Raw genomic sequence first — 22,321 nt, 5'->3', positions numbered from 1 at the left:
AACCCTTTAAAATGTCCCTTGCTTCACAAACGGAGAATGCGAAAAGAAACAGCAACACAAAGCAAGCGACGATTAGAGAAGGAAAAACATAAGCGCCAAGAGCGTAGAGTCGTGTGAAATTATTAGATGGAAACTCCACGAAACTCACAGGAAAGGTTCCTTGCAATAATGAAGCATTACAATGCATGGATTGAATGAGAAATTATAGACCACCATCAGCTTCATCAATTAGAAACGAAACAATGTTAACAATGTTAATAAAAAGTAACTAAAATAAAAATTTTCTTTGTTCACTTAAGCAAGAATAGACTTAAAAAAAATTTATATTACTTGTTTCCCACTTAACATTAAAATCTTTTACAAATTAAATTCCTGTTGTAATTGTCAGTTTTTTGTTTCTTTCAAGAACTTTTAAGGCAAGAAAAATGAGTTTATGATCATTAAAGTGTTTTGCTTAAACGATTTGTATTTGGTAATTAATCACTTCGATGACTTCTTTTTCTAAATAAAAACTTACATGTTTCAAATAACGTAAACTTTACGCCTGCAACTGATGAAACGCAAGGTTGAATTCAAGCGGTCAAAGCAAAAAAGTAATAACCAGAATTCCAGAGTAGTTCTTCTAATCTTTCCGTAGTAAGTAATAAAATAGTTAGACACAAAAAAAAGAACACAGCATTTTTCACACAGAATGTTTATAAATTATTTATGTTTTGTATTTATACGTTACTGATCAGTTATTATTCAAATGTAGCAGTTTTTAATAAAAATTCAGGTGCTACTTTGGTAGAGGGTTGCACGGATTTTGGCGATTTTTTGGCGAATTTTCTTTTGGCGGGTAATACATCTTATGGTAAACCCATTGTTCGATAAGTTATTTATGGTAACCGATACTTTGTTGTCATTTTATTAAAAAAATAATGCGTTTTATTATGCATAAATTCCGTGTTCTAAATATTATTCATGGCTTCTGAATATTAAAAATCAATTTAATTTTGCATTTTTATTTGAAATAAAAATTTTGTTTATAATATTTGATGTAATTTTATGTTGTGGATGATGTAATCAATGACGTCACCTTACTTAAAAAGTAATTGGTTTTATTAATATCTATAAATTTAATCTAATGTTTTAAACTTTATTTATGGCTGTTAAATATTAAAATACAATTAAATTTTGCATTTGTTTTAAAAATGATTTTATTATGAATGATTATTTAAATAATTTTAATTCTATGCGTGATGTAATCAGCTCCGTGATTGGTTACTGAATATTTGTGCATTACCGCGCCATTTTAAAATTTTATTATTCATCTCTTCGAATTCCCCAGATTTCAAATGGAATGGATATCTCCGTTTCGAAGATGAATAATGTTATTGGGAATTACCAAGAATTATTGGTATTGGAATAAAAAAAATTGCCCTTTGAGTCCTTATTTTGGCCAACCTGTCTTTCCTAGTCAATGATTTATTTATAAATTGTTAATAGTGTCAGAGGAAATTTATTTTAAATTTTTGGAGGAAACTTTGCTAATTGCTTCTTCGATGAAGTGCGAGAAATGTAGATCACAGATGAAGAGGGTTAAAAGAGCCGATTCAATTATGATTCCTATTTTTTGTGATACTTATCAATAAACAACATGTTAAATGACTCAGAAAAAATGTAAGTACATTTTTTTTTTTTTTTTGTTTATAATTGTATACTTCAATTTTGTTTAAAAACATATTAATACACTATTTTCAAAAATTGCTGAGATAATTATTGTCACATATGTTTTAATGTTAATTATATTCTATATAACGTATTTTAAAGTATTTGAACTTAATAATATTCTAATTCTTTTAAATGTTGGTATCATAGTTTTTAATTCGATATTCAATTTCAGTAATATTTTAATCTAATTAAACGTTGGCACAATGTTTTGTAGCGGTGTTTTTATTCTCTTTTTTGCTATATGAAAGTAATAATAATCTTGCTTTAGTATTTTATACTTATAGTAAATGTATTTATTTACACTTGCCTGCCATCTTAAAAAACGACATTTTCAACAAAAAAATTAATCCATTACTTTTAACGATTTTTATTTTTTTCTAAGTTTCGAATACTTTGCGTAAAAATAGTGTTTTTCAAGACGGCTGACGATTGAAAAAATCGCGCCAACGTAAATCGCCAAAAATCCGTGCAACCGTCTACCAAAGTAGTACCAAAATTCACTTACTTGTTAATTACAAATTTAATTTAATTACTAAAAATAGATTACTAAACTCAAACATAGGTGTAGAAATGCAAGTATATAAATATTTCTTAATTATTAATCTCAGTTATACCTTTGAAAATGAAGTGTAAAAGATGTCTGGATACTTGTTAAAAGTAATTCCTTACTAAAATGAGTTTAAAGATTTGATTGGCATAAATTTTTAAACCAAGTTTCCCTTAATTTCGATAATGAATTAATCGGGTCAGAATGTTACGTCACAATGTGCCTCAACTAGCTGGAAAGAATCGACTTCCACATATCTGAAGCTGCTGTTATTGGGCTAAATACAATTAAATTCTTAAGGTTTAAAAAAAAAAGAGTAAAGTCTCGGAAAAGACACAAAAGTCCTTCTTAATTCAATTTGCTTTAACATAAATGATTTAAAATCCACTGCTCTGAAACAACATACAGTTTTTTACTTAATGCCAGAGGGAAAGAAATTAATCTGTTCTTTAATTAAATGAATTAAAATCCGCTCCTCTAAAACAATTTGCATATTTTCTTAATACTCTGAAAAACAAAATAATTTATTCTTTAATTAAGTAATCTTTAAAATTTTATTCATCGCATATACCAACGTAGATAAACAGGCTGCTTTTCAGGTAAGCACGTATATTCTTTAATTATACTTTTTATCAACACAGCATTTATTGAATGAATCCAAGCACAGTTTTTATCATAACGGATGTTGAAAGGAACCATGAACGTGTATTCTTCCCAAGCAGTTTGTGTTAAAAATAAATTTACTTCCATATGTAAGTAATAGTTATGTTTCTTTTTATTTGTAGAAATGTTTGAATCAAAATTTAGATTGTTTATAATCAAAAAGAAAATATATATATATATATAATTATTTACTTGAAAATTACTGAGCCCTGAAACCGCTTCTTTAACAAATAAAACCAACTTTTAAATCAATTATCTGACCCCAGTAGAATATTTATGAAAATATTTCCTCTTTTATTTTACTTCTTCTGGGCTGCCCAATCCGGATAGTGGTTAGTGACGCTGACTGAGGACATACCAAAGGGCCCGAGTTCGAGTCCTGAAGAAAGCAAGGATATTTGTAAATGTATAGTGTCTGCGTGGCATGGGGGCTCTCTAAATATGCGGGGAGCCAAAAGTCCTCTCGAGAGATTGGTGGTAGGGAAAGAAGGGGGTGGGAGACGCTCTGACGTGTTTGAAATTAGTGTCACTGGTCGAAGTAATACCAGGGACAGATATTACTCAAAGTCGCGTAAAATTCAAGAGCAGATGAAGGTCACAGGAAAAATTCAAACTATAATTAAAAAAAAGTTGCTGTTTACTACTTACCTATAACTTCCAGCAATTTAAATTCAAAGTAAGTTTGGTTGGTTACTCAAATTAAATCAATTTTCAAAAACAAAACGAAAGAAAATATCACACTGCATAAAACGAATCATTAGTACCATTATAAACCAAGTAACAAAGTTATAAATGTATTTAAAGAAAATACTTCAAACATAATTTTAACAATGTCGATGACTCCCAACTCACGCAAAAAATCGATTAGAATGTTATCCGTTTTTGTTTCGTAACGTCGTATTCTCTTTGCTATCAGAACATGTACTCGACGTTGAAGGTTGCTTGTTGAATTATCTCATCAAGTCCTTTAAAGTACTACAAAGTCAGGAAAATGGTGTAAAGAACTCATTATTAACTCATAAAGTTCACACTCGGCATTAACTCGTGTTTACAAAAGCCTAATTCAAAAGCATTTGAACTAACTCATAACGTAATGAATAACTTAAAATTTAATAAAGCCAAAACATTATGACATTCACTGCTGCTGCAGAAGGTAAGGCATCATTCTTACAATTACTTTTGCAAGTGATGAGAAAGGCTACTGATCTGAGCGACTTGTAATGGCCCAAAGACTTGAAGGCAGATTGTAATGGCCCAAAGACTTGAAACGAGTATTTCCGAAACTGCACGACTGGTAGGTTGTTTGCGATCTGCCGTTTTTAGCAATGGCAGGTAAATGACGATGAAACCAGCAGTATACGCCAAGGTGCTGGACGTCAACAGGTCTTCAAAGAAAAAGGACGTCGGAAAATGCAGGAACATTGGTCCCAAACAGTGACTCAGCTGACAGCCCAATACATTGCAGGTCCAAGTGCAAGTGTTTTGGAACGCACAGTTCAGAGGACACTGTTGGTTATGGGACTGGGCCACAGACGTCCCACCCATGTGCCTCTGTTGACCGAGTATAATTGCCCGTTACACCTACATTGACCCGGGAACATCTAGACTGGACCATGGATAAGTGGAAGACATTTGCCTGGTCGAATGAATCACGATTTCTTATTCATCACGTCAGTGGTCGCGTCAGGGTACGCCTTCTTCCAGACGAACAGTTGCCCTCTCTCTGCACAGCAGGTCATACGCAGGCGGTGTTATGCTTTGGGGAACGTTTTCATGGGCGGCTCTGGAACTCTTAGTTGTGGTGGACTATCTGACCATAACTGCGGTTCAGTTGCTCCCTTGTATGGTATCTGTCTTCCCAAATAGAAATGGAATCTTCCAGCAGAACAAATAACAAGGCTCTAATTGTGTTGGGGGTGGATCCAGGAGCATACGGATGAATTCGAGTTAATGTCCTGGCCACCTAATGCACCGAATCATATTTCATGGAGCGGCAGCTCAGAGCTTAAACGCCACCAGTCGAAATATCTCGACTTTGTGTGACCGCTGCTTAGACATTTCGTACAGACAGACAGACAGAAAAAGTACAGGGGGCACCAATACATAGCCATGGGCAAAACTCGTATCGCCCCACTGCACTAACCATGTATGGAAGTGCACCCTGATCGGGCACGCTAACGCCATGCTCGGGCATTAGAGATTTCGTACAACCCGTCTCCAGCCATTTACCAAGAATTCGTTGCATCCATTCCAAGGCGAGGTACAGTTATTTTGCAGCCTAAAGTGGCTAATCGCGTTACTGAATAGGTGGTCATAATGTTTTGACTCTTCAATGTATAGCACAACGGCTTCTCAGGTTAACTAACGCGCAAGACGGCGTAAAAAGACCTAATGGCAAGAATAACTCAACGCCGCAAAATCCGAATCGCTATAGAAATTAAAGATAGAAACGTGGTCTTGAAGCAGGCACAACATGCTCTGATTTCACCTTCCAAAACCTTCCTTTAAATGCTTCCTTCCTCCTACCTAATTTGAATATCGCGCGCGCTGGAAATTTGTATTCTGACAGGGAAATGAAATGAGAACTGAAAGGAAATTAAAACAACTTAGTAGAAAATTAAACCGTACTGTATAGTTTGAAACAGGAATTTTTTCATTGCTCCGAATTAAAAATGAAGTTTAGACAGGGGTTGCAATTTTGCAACATAGTTAATCGAGATTATCTAATGTAATATACTTTTTTAATATATATTTCTAATTCCTCCTGTTAATCGGTATGTAATATTCTGTAATCTACATTATGATTAAGCTGGAAACAAACCATCGAATACAGAATTATATTATTGAACAAGAACTAATTATCAAACACATTTTTTGCTTTTGTAATATTATATGTGATTTGTCTATAAATTTATTTATTTATTCATCGCAAATGCTCAGAAGATTGGCTATGAAGCCATTAGATCTCTAGCCTTCCAATATTTCTGAACTTTGCAGTTTAAAAACACAAGTGCAGAGTACGAGTCAAGATGAGTAGCATCAAGCATTTGATGTTGTCCGCACAGAGGACATAATGGAGAGTCATAAAGCCCAAGTCAATACAAGTATGCGGACCAACAGTCATGGCCTACAGCAAGGCAAAAAAGCGCCACAATTGCACTTATAGGAAAATTTGGGATCAACTGTATATCCTCAAGCAGTGAGGCTTATGGCTTACCCCCAGGGGCACACAGTGCTTTCTGCTTTATCCTGGAGGCATATCTTCTTCTTATGATGATGTCGTGTCTATGGCAAAGTGCAATGATATAGCTCCGAAGCTGTCAAAGACAGCTTTTGCAACCTCAGCAGCTCTATCAGTAAGTCCACTGGGTCTTCAATGCCGATGCCAAACAGTCTGGCCTGGATTGCTGGGCAGCTGAAGATGTGATGGCGAGACAGTGGGACGTCATCTGGGCAATGAGGACAAATGTTGGTGTAACTACGCTGTCCGTCTGCAGAAATCCTCATCCCTTTCAAGTGATTTGTCCTAAGTCTAGTTATGATAGTCGATATGGCTCTGTCACAGTTCAATTCCGGGATGGAGTTTCTGACCGATTGTCTGCTAGTCAATCTTCTTCTTATCAGGAGTTTGACTGAATTAAATGAGAGACTTTTCAGAGGTCTCTGGAAAAGCCTTGCACCATTTTTGGCCAAAACATCTGCAGCCTCGTTCACAGGAATCCCGCAGTGAGCTGGGATCCACTGGAAAGAAACAGAGACTGATGTCGACAGCTATCTGCACTCCAGTACACGAGTATTAATTTGTCTATAAATGCCAGTAATATACCCCAACCCCAGACGGAAAAATTGGTTAGCGACGCTGGCTGCCATACCGAAGGGCTGGGGTTTGAATCTCGGAGAAGGCATGGAAGATAAATATATAATGTATGTGCGGTATGGGGCATTTAAAGTATGCGACAAGCTGTTACGTCTTATCGAAGGAATAGTAGTAGGGGAAAAAAGGAGTGGCAGACCCTCGGATCTGTCCCTCGAGGTGCTCTTCTTCAAACCTGCAGTGGAACTAAGTCGCACTAAGTCGCATTAAGTCGCACTGTCACCTCAAGGCTCTGGACAACAGTAGAAGTCTTGTACTCCTTACCATGATAATCCCCCCGGGGGTCGACGTAGAGTACTCTGCGCAGTACTGGCTAGGATCTGTACCTAGGCAGTCTCGGCCACGGGGTATAAAATTCATGAACTTGGCAGTTCCCGATGGTCCATGGGGTAAGTTCATACTTCCTCTTCATGGGCCGGGAGGTGTTAGTCCCCTCCACTAGGGTATTGGTACCCAAATAGTAAACTGGACCCTTGAGTGTCTGGTCACTGCTGTCCTTAGTATTCCATGTAAAGCCTAAGGAGAGGGGCATCCGTGTAGTGCTGGCAGGTAGCCTAAATAAACGGCCAGTCATCGCCCACCCCACCGTGGTCTCGGACCAGCCGGGACGGTGGTCTTGACTGGTCCGTGTTTAGCGGTGGGCTTGCTGATCGTTGAGCAATCAGCGTGTGTGTGTGTGTGATTATGGCAAAGCCTCGAGGGCTATCTGCCTAAGGGGAGGGATGCCTTCGTGGAGGGCTTTCTAAGGGAAACTGGCTCGTATACACGTTACACATGGGGAAAACCACGAAAACGCCCATGCAGCCAGCCCGTTCGCGGGATTCGAACCTCGGACCGAACTACCAGTGTTCAGCGACTTTACCGCTCGGCCACTGGTGGGCCGTGTTGAGCAATCAGCGGAGGGAGTTCTAAATTTGTTGGTGTCTCGGGGGTGTGGGACCCCGGGCCCAGCAGGAGTGTTTGTGTCATCTTTGGGTGACTCTTTCTGGTACAGTAAGACTCCGCTTAACGCGGGGGATACGTTCCATCGAAGTAGAGCGTAATGCGAAACAGCGCTAAGCGAGGCTATCTTAACATGTAAATAATGGGGTTAGGGGAAGACGGATAAAAAATGGTTAGGCATTAAATTTAATAATGTTTTTTTAATAAAAATAAAATCAAACATTCATTTCTTACAAAAATAAAAACAATATAAACGCATATACTTCTAAAAACAAATAAAATTCTCAGTCAGATCATTCAGTCTATTCTGGGTTTCCAATTTTCTGCCTTTTTGTCCAGAAGGCATTATGATAGATTGGCTTAATGGCATATTGCGTTCAATTTCGTCGTCAATCCATATAGACAGTCGTTTTTCCATTTCCTCTATAATGTTATTTCTAGAACGGGTAATTCTAGTTGCAGTTGCCGATGACAGTATTTTTTCTTTATTCTTAAGAATTGTCCTTATTGTTGAAGTTGCCAAAATCAATGCAGCACTCATTTGAGATTGACGTTCACCAGAATCTAATCTTCTAATCACTTGCATTTGAGTTTCCGCAGTGAAATGCTTTTTCTGGTTGCTTTCTTTTCTTGTTTTTTATTATCACCCATGATAAAAACTAAAGATCATACATAATATTTGTCACTGTATATACAAATACGTTATAGTATTATATATCAAATTTACAATAATGTCAACAAATGTTGTTTCAAATGATAAAAAGCAAGAAACACAACTACACTGTTTCGGATATGTTATTTAGAAACCTAGCGCTGCGCACAATTTCGGAGAATCCCCGGGTTGAAATAAAAGAGCGCTAAACCGAAACAGCGTTAAGCGGGGTCTTACTGTATTTGATACCAGTTCCCGGAATGTGATTGAGTTCACGACCCGCGGTATAAAACCAGTTAGTTAGTTAGTTACCATGATAATAATTCGGGGGCTTATTCTAATTACTTCACACAAGTGAGATTAGTAACACCAGTAAAGATAAAGAATAACATACATTACAACATAGCTATATATTACATTAATGACTGTAATGACAATATAATTTTATGCACTGAAATTAATGATAATGTTTTGGAAAATTTGTGTACGTGAATGTTATGCAAGCTTTGTAAAAAAATAAACACAAGTTTTTTTAAAACAAATTTATTAACTTTTCGAAACACTAATATTTATTGTCGTATTTTACAACAAAGCTTTCGGAGAAGCAATTCTTCCATAAAGATCTTCAAAAGTTCAGAAGAATGGAAACAACAACTGGAAACGTGCAAGAAATTAATATATTAAACATGTAGTATAACCGACAAATTTTCAAAAATATGTCATCAACAACAAAATAAACCATTTCATTATATTTTGAATGTGTAAAATATCAGTGGTAATATGATTAAAGATTTAAATGATTGGCTGAAACATTAAGTTGGTCTTAGACAATCCCAATACCATTTGAGTTATAATAAGAAAAAAGAGTAGTAAATTGCACAATTTAATGTTACTATTTGCATCGCATTTCCAATATCTGTAAAGGTTGAGAACAACTTTCTAATTACGGAGAGCTTGTAATTACGTACAACGCAAATAGAAGCATTAAATTTGATATTTAGTAATATTATTTTATTGTTAAGTAAAATGACTCAGGACACAGGAAGTTCGAAGACATTACAAAGAGTTTCATTCCAAAGTTGCTAATGAATACTTTTAAGTAAAATAACCGGTTATTTCATGTATTAATCTACATACATATGGAAAGAGTAGTTGCCAGATTTAGAAGCTAAAATTTCAGTAAAGTACCGATTATGCGCGTTAACCCTCTGAACAGTCAGGGTTTTCGCTAGCCAGGGATTTCGCTAAGGGCAAATTTCCCAAAACTACTATGAGAACAAGTTACTTTTTTTTTTTTTTTTTTTTTATTTTTTTTTATTTTAATGTAAAAACTCTCATGGTATTTCATACCTGGATTTGTTTTATTTTGATATATTGTTTTAATTTCTTTGACAGATATTAATATGCACGTATATATACGTTCTTACAGATATCACCAAAAATATTGTAGGCCCTATATATACGGCGTCGCCGCTTAGAGGGTTAACCCATTAGCCACTGGTGTTGCGTTGACGCAACGGTCAAAATAAATGCGTATATAAATATAACTACCTAAGATATTTTATACCAGCAGATGATTTTGTGTAGGGAATATTATGAAGATTATATCTGTAAAAAATATTTGCCTTCAACAATCATTTTGTTTATAATAATTAATCTCATACTTTAAGCAAAATTTAAGACCGGGTATTTTTGCTGAAAATATTTAACGAAAGAATCGCCATCTTTATGAGTGATATTTTTTAGTCAAGGTCACCGTTTATCAGAACATTACATCAGTCAGATGTTTATATTTGTGTTGGGAAGGAAAGGAAAACAGGTGTTGCGCTGATGCAACGTCAGCAGGATACGGGTAGTCAATCTCCTTTTTCACTCATTCCTTTCGATGTTCTGGTTGTTTAAAAATGCCTAGAACGAGGTATCTTGCATTAGAAGAAGCCCTTCAAAGATTTTTTGATGAAGAAACAGATGATGATAATGTTAATAGTAGCCAGAATGAAACTGATATTGTTGTTCCCCCAGAAATTGCAATATCTAGTGACGAAGAAGAAAGGAATGGCAATGTTTTAAATAATGATAATGATATTTTACCAAATGATACTGCTGGGGAAGTTGAAATTCACGCAAGAAGTAAGTTTCAGCCTTCTAAAAGCAGTTATAGTTATACTAAAAAGTTTAAAAAGCAGAAGACTGAAATCTTGAAGTGGATAAAAAAGGAACTGTTAGTTATGTCTCAGAAAGAACATGAAGAGAGATAGAAGAGAAATTATAAAAGACAAAATACAAGGTAAAACTAGTGCACAGATTTTCGATTTTCGTTTTGGTTTAGACATTTACTCTCTTCTCGATGAACAGACAAACATATACGCTCAGCGAAAAAAAAAAGCGCCCAGAATTTATTGCATCTGAAGACTATATGAGAAGATTTATTGGAATATTATTGCTTACAGGATATCATTCTTTACCTCAAGAAAAAATGTATTGTTCTTTTGATAAGGACATTTCTGTTCCTGTTGTACGACAATCGATATCACGTTTGCAGTACAGGAATATGAAGCAGAATTTGCATTTGACAATACTGATAAATTATATGAGGTGAGACCATATCTAAATTTACTAAATATGACCACTTTTTACTACTGGAAATATAAAGTCTCTTTTAGATTTCAGACGCGAGAATGCATTATTCCTTTTGCAAACTCCTATTGAGAGTGTAGAATCAGCCAGAAATAGATCAGCAACAGGAAGACCTAGAAAATTCAGCATTCAAAAACCATTGCATGGATATGGTAGACATTTTATCGTAAAGTCCGTTGATAACAAAAGACTTTGTTGTAAAGAGTACCATAGCCAGACTGTTTAAAGATGCAAAGTATGTAATGTAGCTTTACATCATGACTGTAATCAAGCTTTTCATGCTTGAATCTTTCAGTTGAAATAATCTGTACTTGTAAAAGAAATACAGTGTATATTTTAATATTAAATTAATTACAAGTAAAGTGATTTGTAGATTTATAAAACGTTATACAGCTAAAAAATAATCCTGCGCTCCACTCAAAAGAAACATCACACGAGTACAATCCTACTCACTAAATATCCGTAGTCTTATTCCGCTGACGTTGCGCGAACGCAACACTCGCGTTTTCCAAAGGTAAGAGCATTTTTTTTTATTTTCAATGTAAATTTATGTTATAAATGCTTAATTTAATATTTGTTATTATTTTCATGAGAAAAGAAACATTCCTTGTAGTTTTGGCGGTTAATGAGTTAAATAAATATTTTAGTTAATGGCTGCTCATTTTATAGGTCTCCTCCTTCAAAAATGCTAATCAATCTATAGTGGGCCCGAACTAAAAGGTGGCAGATGATGATTCTTCACCACCAGGATTTGTGATTGGGTCCCCTAATCTCTAGTCGCCCTTTAAAAGGGGGGATATATAAGGTATCTCTCTCTCTTTTCTGCATGCCTTCGTGGTGTACTGTAAGCACACTCGATGCGTATTTGAGTGGCCCAGAGTCCGACTCCCGGCGACTGCAGTACACATTTTCGCGTTTTCCATAGGTAAGAGCAATTTTTTTAATTTTCAATGTAAATTTATGTTATAAATGCTTAATTTAATATTTGTTATTATTTTCATGAGAAAAGAAACATTCCTTGTAGTTTTAGCGGCTAATGGGTTTAATGTAGACCGTAGGATTGAAACTACGGATGATTGAAACGTGTGGTCGAAATTTCAAATTGAAAAGTCGTATGGTTGGAAATACGGACAAGATTGAAACTCGTAACGTTTTCGACGGATATTACAAAGAGTGTACAATCTTAATGTGAGATAGTGTTATTACTACACTCAGAAGAAAAACCAAAACTTCACTAAAACGGTCATTTGCATCACAGGTTAATAGAGATACAATACATAATGCCGTATAGTACGTTTAATATTTATCTGTAAAAGATAGTTGCTTGTTGTCAATTCAAAATTTTGATCGTTCAAACTCTTGAAACATTTTTAAAAATCTTTTTATTGTCTTTGATACTCATTAACCTTGAGAAAGAAGATTATAAATTGCTTAATATTGACCAGGGATGCTCTATCATTGGCCATATTAGTCAAAGTACACTGCGCAGAAAGAACAAAAAACAATCTCCCTTTCTACTCGGTCCATTGACGAAATTCAAATTGTGTTTTCCGTGTATTAAAAGCGCGACTTAGGATACATGTTAGATTTATATATATATAGATGTGTTCTAACATAGGTATTCTGACACAAAATCGGACTTTTTCTGAAATGACATGCTAGTTTTTTTTTTTTTTTTTTTTTTTTCGTATTTCGATTCTACGACTCAGATTATGTCCAGATATTAAATTTTGTAACTTTTAGTGAGAAATTTATGGAGAAATTTGAAAACTTATCGTGGCGAATTGTTTTCAGTTTGCGCCAAGAATAATTCACTTGGCGAACTTTTTAATTTATAGCAAACTAATTTCCTTTCTCTTTTTTTTTTTTTTTTTTTTTCCTTTTATTGTTCACAAGACAAAAAGTCATCGTTTATACTTTCAAATAATTTTAACAAAGTGTGTAAACCACATTTTCGTTATTATCGCTTATAATAAATACGTCAAATTTCAAAACGCGCCAAAATGTAAATCCATGTCTATCTTAGGAAACTTTGAATAATTTCAAAATTGTTTTCAAAAAATTTATAAAAATTATTTAAAAATACAAATCTTAAAAATAAATCATAAAAAATAGGGGAATTTTATTTGGAATAAACCTAAATTTCGAAATGTGAAAGGAATAATCAAATAAGTTTAATAAAAAAAGAGATATTGATAAATATATACGAAATTCAATTAACACCGAAGAGCTAAAATTATAACAGCTAATTTTTAAAAAGTACTTGTGCCATTTTTACCAAACTTGTTAGTTTGCCATAATTTGAGTCGAAATAAATGGGCGTGTTAATTTTGTCAAAATACGTAAATTAGAACAATGCTATGTATAAATCTAGCACATATCCTAAGTCGCGCTTTCCAGACATGAAAAACGCAAATTGAATTTCGGGCCCACCAGTGGCCGAGCGGTGAAATCGCTGAACACTGGTAGTTTGGTCCGAGGTTCGAATCCCGCGAACGGGCTGGCTGCTTGGGTGTTTTCGTGGTTTTCCCCATGTGTAACATGTATAAGAGCCAGTTTCCCTTAGAAAGTCCAGGCCCACCAGCGGCCGAGCGGTAAAGTCGCTGAACACTGGTAGTTCGGTCCGAGGTTCGAATCCCGCGAACGGGCTGGATGCATGGGTGTTTTCGTGGTTTTCCCCATGTGTAACGTGTATACGAGCCAGTTTCCCTTAGAAAGTCCTCCACGAAAGGCATCCCTCCCCTTAGGCAGATAGCCCTCGTGTGCTTTGCCATAATTAAATACACCAACCAACACCAACCCTTAGAAAGTCCTCCACGAAGGCAACCGTCCCTTAAGGCAAATAGCCCTCGAGTGCTTTGCTGTAATCTAATAAAACCCAAACAAGTTGAATTTCGGCAATCGGCCCAGTAGAAGGGGAGATATAGAACTGTCTTTTTTACCCCCCCCCCAATGTACCATAATGTCATATGTTAGCTAAAGTTTTATAACTTTTGAAAAACAAAATCCAAGATATAGGCAAAAAAAATTTAAAGTGTTTTCATTTTTCTACATTTAAGGACCCTTTTGTAATTTACAAATCGTGTTTCGTAATTTACAAATTTTTTCGTAATTTACAAATCGTGTTTTACAATTTTATTTACAATTGAATTTCTTAAGTTACAACACCGTCGTTTTAAGACCATTTCTGTCTGAGGAATTTGGTGGTGTGGTGTATTTAATTATGGCAAAGCACACTAGGGCTGTCTGCCTAAGGGGAGGGATGCCTTTCGTGGAGGACTTTCTAAGGGAAACTGGCTCGTATACACGTTATACATGGGGAAAACCACGAAAACGCCCATGCAGCCAGCCCGTTCGCGGGATTCGAACCTCGGACCGAACTACCAGTGTTCAGCGTCTTTACCGCTCGGCCGCTGGTGGGCCTCTGAGGAATTTGGATTATAACAGGGAGTTTTAAGCATGTTGTGTTTCCGTCTTCAAGAACAACAAAACCCTGTCTTGTGTCTTATGAATGTAAAGTTATGGAACGTGTGAAACAATTTATATGATATATTATAGGAGTGATATTACGTTTGCATGCGTTGTGAACTTTACTCAAATATTTTCTAGAGATATAAACGATTCAAGACGTTAAAATCCGTTACATGGAACCAAAGCAGGATTTACGTATAAGCAACACAAGCTATATCTTAGGGTCCCCACTTTTTTCGCCCCCTCAAAAAATTTAAAATATAGTATAAACCTAAAACATTTTCCTAACGAAGTTTCCTAAGATTTTTAGCCCAAAGGGCTGTTAGTCTCCAAACGGCATTCAGCGTCGTTTCACTTTTTGGCGTTGATTCACTTTTCAAACTGTTCCCACCAAATATTATCGCCCTGTTTTGTTAGGGCGCAACCCGGTCCACCTTGCAAAATAAAGTTTGCCCTATGACCCTATACGGGCTACGCCAGTAAATCGTAACTCGCCCTCGGGTGGGCACGAACCACCAACCTTTCGGTATCACCCTGTATTATATTTAAAGAAACTAAATAATGAAGAATCTGTATCAATGCGCGAATGCTTCTCGCATTGTGAAAAGACAACGGTACCGAGAACCATCCAATTTTGAACAACGTAGTCCTCCAACCGAACATGGGCATTTGGAAGCCTGAATTTTGAATTTGTTTTATTATCTACAGCAAATTTTGTAGAACTTTAAACGAATTTTTGATTAACAAACTGAACGATTTGAAAGCAAGCAATGGCAACACTGTACGGAAATAAATATTTTTGTCTCGAGCTCGCGAGACCGCGTATCGGAAATTCTAAAGATATGCTGTTTTTTAATATTTTTGTAATAATACTGTTGAATTAAATTTTATGTGGTTTAAGTGCAAAGAACATGATATTTAATAAATGAAGGTAACGCAAAACGCTCAAAACCCCAATTGGGCGTAATATAAAATCTGAAAGCGTTCAGATTTTCTTTTTTTAATAACTATTTTTTTTTTTTTTTTTTTAAATTTTGCAGCGATTTACCTTTCCTTTGCATTTCACGACTCGCCAACAAAATATCAGAAGGCATTTTAATTCAAATATTAGTTAAGGAAGTAGATGAGTGCTTCATGCATAGAATACTGTGGGTTGCCAAACAACACACCTGTACTTTGCATGTGATATTCGCAGCAGTAAGTAACCGATTGCATGTTTCCACATTCAGTAAATTTCTTTTCGCTCAATGTATATTTTTAACAGTTTGTTAAAACCCTTTGTATTAAGAATTATGTTGTATATAACAAAGATTTATTACCAGTGGCCGAGGTTCGAATCTCGCGAACTGGCTGGCTGCATGGGCGTTTTCGTGGTTTCCCCCATGTGTTACGTGTATACGAGTCAGTTTCACTTAGAAAGTCCTCCACGAAGGCGTCCCTCCCCTTAGGCATATACCCCTAGTGTGCTTTGCCATAATTAAATAAACCTATTACCAGTGTCTATTTAATCACGAGTAATGCTGAATATAATATGTAGCTAATGCAAAGAGTGCGTTAAGTGTAGAAATGAATTTTGTAAGGTGTCTTAAATATAGTGCAGTGTTCAATGTAATATGTATTATAACAACTTCACTGTATTGAATTTTTTACGTACAGCAGTATGTTAACGTGCAATGTGGCCAGTAGAATGTTTAATTACAAGTTATTTCTTGTATGTTTTAAGAATACAGCAAAATTTATGCCACAGTGAACTTTTAACATAATGTTTTATAATCAGAAATAATATGGGCTATACTGTGTCCCCAAATCTGTATTTTGTATATTATTAGTACAGCATAAAGTAAACAACGTGTATTTCTGTGTGCGATTGTGTAATTTTGCTCTTTATTTAAAAGCTCTTCATTTATTTATCTGTTGTATGAAGTTATTTATTTCAGCCTGTCTTATATAACTAAGTTAGTATGTTTTATAATAATCAAGTTATGTCTTATTTAATCAAGTTCATTGTTCAGAATCTATGTTGAATTATCACGAATAATATGTAAGCGTAATATGTTTCAAAGAATATATAGTGTATTAATGCATATTATAAAATGTATAGTATAGCAATGTGGTATGTGTAGCAATGTGTTAACATATGTGTAGCAATGTGTTATAGGTGTAGCAATGTGTAATATGTGTAGCAATGTGTTAACATGCAATGTAGCTAGGAAAATGTTTAATTCTGCATGCAGAAAAACTTATACTTTGCTCTTGTATTAATTTCGGGTGTAGCTTCAGATGGTTGCGGGATCCGGACGATAACTGATTAGTCTATGCAAGCCGTCCGGGTGTCTAGACATTCTGTCATCTATCACCTGTCTGCTTAATGGCTTACAAGCTAAAGGAAATATGAAAATAAAATTTTGTAGTTAAAAGCATATTGCATATCAGTTATAGTTAAAAACGTCTTTTAATGTGATAATATACTGTATTTAGTGTTTTTGAAAGTGTTTTTTATAGAACAAAAGGCGAATGTAAGTTGAGTAGGTTTTAAAATATAAATATAGCATTAAAATATAAATACTCTGAGCCCTCTCTAAGACGACCACCACTAATTCATCCCAAATGGTTTTTACTTTTATGGAGATAGTCGTCTTAGGGAGTTGATTTTCCATACCGATGTTTGGCCCACCAGCGGCCGAAGTCGCTGAACACTGGTAGTTCGATTCGAGGTTCGAATCCCGCGAACGTGCTGGCTGCATGGGCGTTTTCGCGTTTTCCCCCATGTATAACGTGTATACGAGCCAGTTTTCCTTAGAAAGGCGTCCACGAAGGCATCCCTTCCCTTAGACATATAGCCCTAGTGTGCTTTGCCATAATCTCAATAAACCAAACCAACCATACCGATGCTCATTCTTCTTCTCACAAATACTGGTCACATTCACAAGTGGTTGTCTTAGAAAAGGGGGTCCCAACCCTATTCGCGCGTGCACCATGGCGTCTGCCGATGGCGATGCCGTTTAACATGTACCCGCCGCTGTGCCATCATCACAATAAAAATGTTTTAGTTTACAATAATGTGAAAATTTTCTCATTTTTAATGAAATAGAAACTGCATCCAACACAAATACCAGCACAAAGCGGAATGCGAACGGTCTCGTTTTTTATGTGCATGATTATTAACTCTTATTTAACTATAAAATCATCTTGCAAAAGTAAATAGTACCCGACGTCCAACAGATATTCTAGAATGTCCTCTTAAGGGGGCTCATACACCTTAAACCCCTTATGAGCTTCGAATTATGTGACTGTTGCAAGAATTGAGATATTTTATTTATTTGAAAAGTAATTACCTCCAATCTTTTACAGCTGACTGCATAATATAGCTGCTTTGGAAACTAGTAACCAGAAAGTTTGTGTTGCCACAAATATTTTTGTAATTTAATCAGCTTTGTCACAAACTTTTTCGTCATTTTTCCACCTTGCGCGCATGATATTTTAAAAATGGCTAATGGTACATACTTGAAATTTGATGGAATGCTTTATATGGGCACTATTTTCTAACTGAACCAAAAATCTGAAGAATATTTTAATATTAAAAAATTTTATGCCCGAAAACATTACAGATTTTTTTAATAAAATACACTTTATAAACTCAACTCCAAATAAAATAAAACATGAAATTCTCAGTTTTTTTGGTTTACAGTAGTTTCCAAATGTTATAAAAGCTATATATAAACTATGGAATTAAATAATGCAACAGATAATTTTAAACTGTGCGCGCAAGGTGAAAACATGACAAAATTTTTGTCACAAAGCGGATTAAATTATAAAAATATTTGTGGCAACACAAACGTTCTGATTACAATTTAAAAAAGCAGCAGCTATATTATGTAGTCAGCCATAAAAAGTTGGAAGTAATTGCTTTTAAAATAAATAAGTTATCCCAATTCTTGCAACAGTCACGTATTCGAAGATCATAAGGAGTTTAAGGTGTATGATCCCCCTTCAAGATAATAAGATTGGGGACCCCAGTCTTAGACAGTTAGTTAATTGTTATGAAAGCAATCATTGTGTGTAAGTAATAAATTAACATTTTATCGTTAATAATTCTTAAACTCAATTCTTAAATCAACATGGGTAATGTGATGTAATGTAGTACACGAGTGTGCTGAAATCCTCCTGTCCGATAAGAATCGGATGCAGCACACCCAACACAGAACCAACATGGGTGTTAGACCTCAGACTTTTGCATCAATGACAGATGAATGATTTTTTCATGCTGAAATGTATTCATGAGCAACTTTGATATAATACTGAAAATATAATCGACATACGTGTAACAGAGTATTGACTTCCTTATATACAAGTCACGTAATAAACAGTCAATTTAAAAACCACATCCCTTTGGCTTTAATTATTCAGAGGTAAAAACGATTGGCACTATAATATAGACGACAAAAGTTCACTCTTGTCACAAAAGAATAAGTTCTGAATGACTAGACCAGCTAAAGTGAAAGACTAGTGTTTCAATCAAAATATTCAATGAGAGTTTCATAAAATAATTTTCAAACTTCAAATCAATGAGGAAAACCTTTCTCAAAACAATATTCAGACTTTAAGCCTGTGATTAATATGTAGATGTCTGAGGTATGTAATAAATATTCTTACACCAATATAACACAGTGAGGCGTGCGATGATTCTGGTTACAATTACTATTATTACTAGTAGCAGTAATACTGGGATGCATTTCATAAAATAATAATTTTTTAATTTTTCATTTTATTTTAAGTTTGTGTGTAAATACGCTTGACTTTCAATGAAGATATGACTGTCAAATGGTATTTAAAATCTTACTAGCAATGCTTAAGTTGTTGATAATTTTTTCCATGTATTAAATTTATTGATAATCGTTATAACATACACATTTCGCTCATATTTTAACATTTACAAGGATTTATTTTTTATTTAATTAATATTATTATTTACATTCAACTTTACCGCACACTTTACGTGTTCAAGTTTTTGTGAATTATCAAATTTTGCTGTTAAGAGTAGTGGATAGTTTTGTTTATGTTACGAGCATATGTTATAAGACAGAAATTATATATGGATTTAAATACTGCACTTTTTTTTTCTATTTATTATGGGCTATTTAAATTGGCCATACTTCGAAATATCCCGTTTGTAAGTAATTTTATACATTGAAATATTACAGACGCATGAAATTAAAATATTAATTTTGTTAATGCAATATTTAAGGCAAGAGAATATACAATTCTCTAATTTTAATTAACATGATGAATGTAATCGCTTAATGAGGAATAAAATTTAGTAATTGTATTTGTGATGATTTGTTTAACGAATTTAGTTCAGATTACAGTTTAAGGATTTAGATTTCAATTTCCTGTTCTTTTTTATCAGTATCTGATAAATTTAGATGTGTCAAAATTTGGCGAACTGGAAACCGTACAAACTAAAAATTTAGGTTTTTCAATTTTTTTTCTCTTTTACTTGTTATTTAATTTAAGTTATACAGGTAGCTTACAGTTTTTTAATTACTTATTAATTAACTGAATTTCAAAGCATTCAGAAATTGAATAGTATATTTTTAAAATCTTAAAGGATTAAAATAGTGAGATGTGTGTTTTTTCAAATCATGTTACTAGTTCCAGAATTTAAAATTTCAGCTGTTAATTTAAACCGTTTAAAAAATACCCTGCAGAGACACATATTTTTATTTTTTCCTTACAATTTAACATTTCGATATCTCAAAATTTTAAGGATTCACACTACATTAAAAATCTTTATATGCCCATTAAATGTATTTTAAAAACTGTGTTTGAAGCGATATTTTCTTTTTGAATACTGTCAAGCATAAAGTGACTTAATACAATACGATTTTAATAAACGAGACCTACCGTGATTTCGATAAAACTGAAAAAAGTAATAATTTTAATTATTTTATCTTATTATTTTAATAATAATGCAGATTTAGAATAACGCATTAATATTTTTTTATATTTACAACTATATACAAGAGTTTATAAACAATGAAAATAATCTTATAAATGAAAATTCAGTAGTTATTCGCATAGAATACTTACAATGCTCATTTAAATTAGCGTTAAGTTATACCAGATAAATTCTAATTATTTCTAATTTTTGAAGGACATATACCCTTTATATTTGTTAGGTAATCATTCTTCGAGCGATTCACTCGTATTTTATGGAATTTGTTTTCTTTGATTTTGAAGATTAAGAATAAACGTCACAGTATATATCAGAATGAAATTTGTCCGCCAGCTGTTCGCATGTGATTTGCCCAAATTTCGAAAGTTTAACATTTATTTTTCCTTTTCTTTTCTTTTCTTTTTTTTTTTTTTTTTTTTCATCAGACACAGAGAGAAGGAAGTACCCTGAAGTGTTGAGATCACTGCTATTACGACGCAATCTGCGATTGCGCCGCCAAGGCTTGGCGTCACTTGGCGTCAAAAACTGAGTCCGTGCTTCCGTAGCCGCTGGATCTATCATCATGCTGCTGCTGTTGCTGCTGCTGTTGTTGTTGCTGCTGTTGCTGTTGCTGCTGCTGTTGGAGGTGCAGATGTTGCGTCTGCCGTTTGATGAGTGAGATGCTGTTGATGTTGTAAGGAAGGTTGGCAAAAACCATTCGTTCCTCGTAGTCGTATTCGCAAAGAATCTTGTTCTCGTGCAGGTAAAACCTGTCACCAACGCAAAATCTGAAAGATTCAGAAATAAAAGAACATTAGCAGTGTTCTCTCAAGGTTCTACATAGTTTTTCATGCACTATCTTTAAACATCCTCTTAAAATATTCGAGAAGTTTGGCGTAGGTTATTTCTTTTATCTTGACAATATATTTCTGATACATAAAATACAGAATAAAATAAAATATAGAAAAAGTTTATATCCACCTAGCACACACACACACACACACACACAAAAGGAACAGTTTTATATCTCCTGTTCAACTTGACGGATTGTCGAAATTTAATTATCGTTCTTCATGTTTCGAATGAGCGACTTAGAATATATATATAGCATTACTCTAACATAGGTATTTTGACACAAAATTGAACTTTTCTCTGAAATTACGTACCAATTGTTTTCCATATCTCCAGGCTCCGGTTCTCCCCAGTTTTGGAGATTAATTGTATAGCTGGAAACAGAAAAGGGCTCCGACATTTCTTTTATAAAATGGGACTATGATTTTAACAGAAAACCCTTTGATTCTTATAAGGTATTTCTTTCACCTCCTTGGCGTGCCTTCATGGTGTAGTGGTTCTGCACGCTGGGCCGATATTCCAGAAGTCCATGGTTCGATTCCCTGCGAAGGCGTTTGCTCATTTTTCACATCTCCTCCTTCCAGAAAATATCTCATGTCTCTACAGTGGCGCCCGAACTAAAAGGGTTGTGGGTGATGACACTCCACACCCAAGATTTGGCGATTGGGTCCCCTAAAAACCCCAGGCGCCCTTTAAAGAGGGAGTATATAAGGTATTTCTCCCACCTTCCTAGCGTGCCTTCTTGGTGTTGTGGTTCTGCACACTGAGCCGGTATTCCAGAGGTCCGTGGTTCGATTACCGGCGAAGGCGTTTGCTAATTTTTCATCTTGCCTGCTTCCAAAAATTAATAATGTTTCTACAGTGGCGTCTGAACTAAAAGGGTGTTAGATGAGGATTCTTCGCACCTAGGATTTGGTGATTGGGTCCCCTAAAAACCCCAGTCGCCCTTTAAAAAGGGCAGTATATAAGGTATTTCTCCCACTTTCCTAGCGCGCTTTCGTTGTGTAGTGGTTCTGCACGCTGGGCTGGTAACTT

At 34.9% G+C, this 22,321-nt stretch overlaps 1 protein-coding gene across 2 annotated transcripts in view; it reads right to left on the bottom strand.

Moving 5' to 3' along the window:
- Positions 1-9,676: 9,676 nt before the first annotated feature.
- Positions 9,677-22,321, bottom strand: part of LOC118184528 (LIM domain only protein 3-like) — a 428,883-nt gene continuing 416,238 nt past the window's right edge. For both annotated transcript variants that reach the window (XM_085822807.1, XM_035354215.2), the window contains exon 5: positions 9,677-21,222. In XM_085822807.1, the coding sequence (XP_085678933.1) occupies positions 20,964-21,222 (259 nt within the window). In that variant the 3' untranslated portion in view covers positions 9,677-20,963. The remainder of the gene's footprint in view (positions 21,223-22,321) is intronic.

The sequence above is a fragment of the Stegodyphus dumicola genome, chromosome 8 (genome assembly GCF_044657685.1).
Source record: "Stegodyphus dumicola isolate Sdum_Otavi_A_Nest chromosome 8, ASM4465768v1".
Lineage (NCBI taxonomy): Eukaryota > Metazoa > Arthropoda > Arachnida > Araneae > Eresidae > Stegodyphus > Stegodyphus dumicola.
The sequence above is the reverse complement of the archived record's forward strand: the minus strand, read 5'-3'. Positions and strand labels throughout refer to the sequence as shown.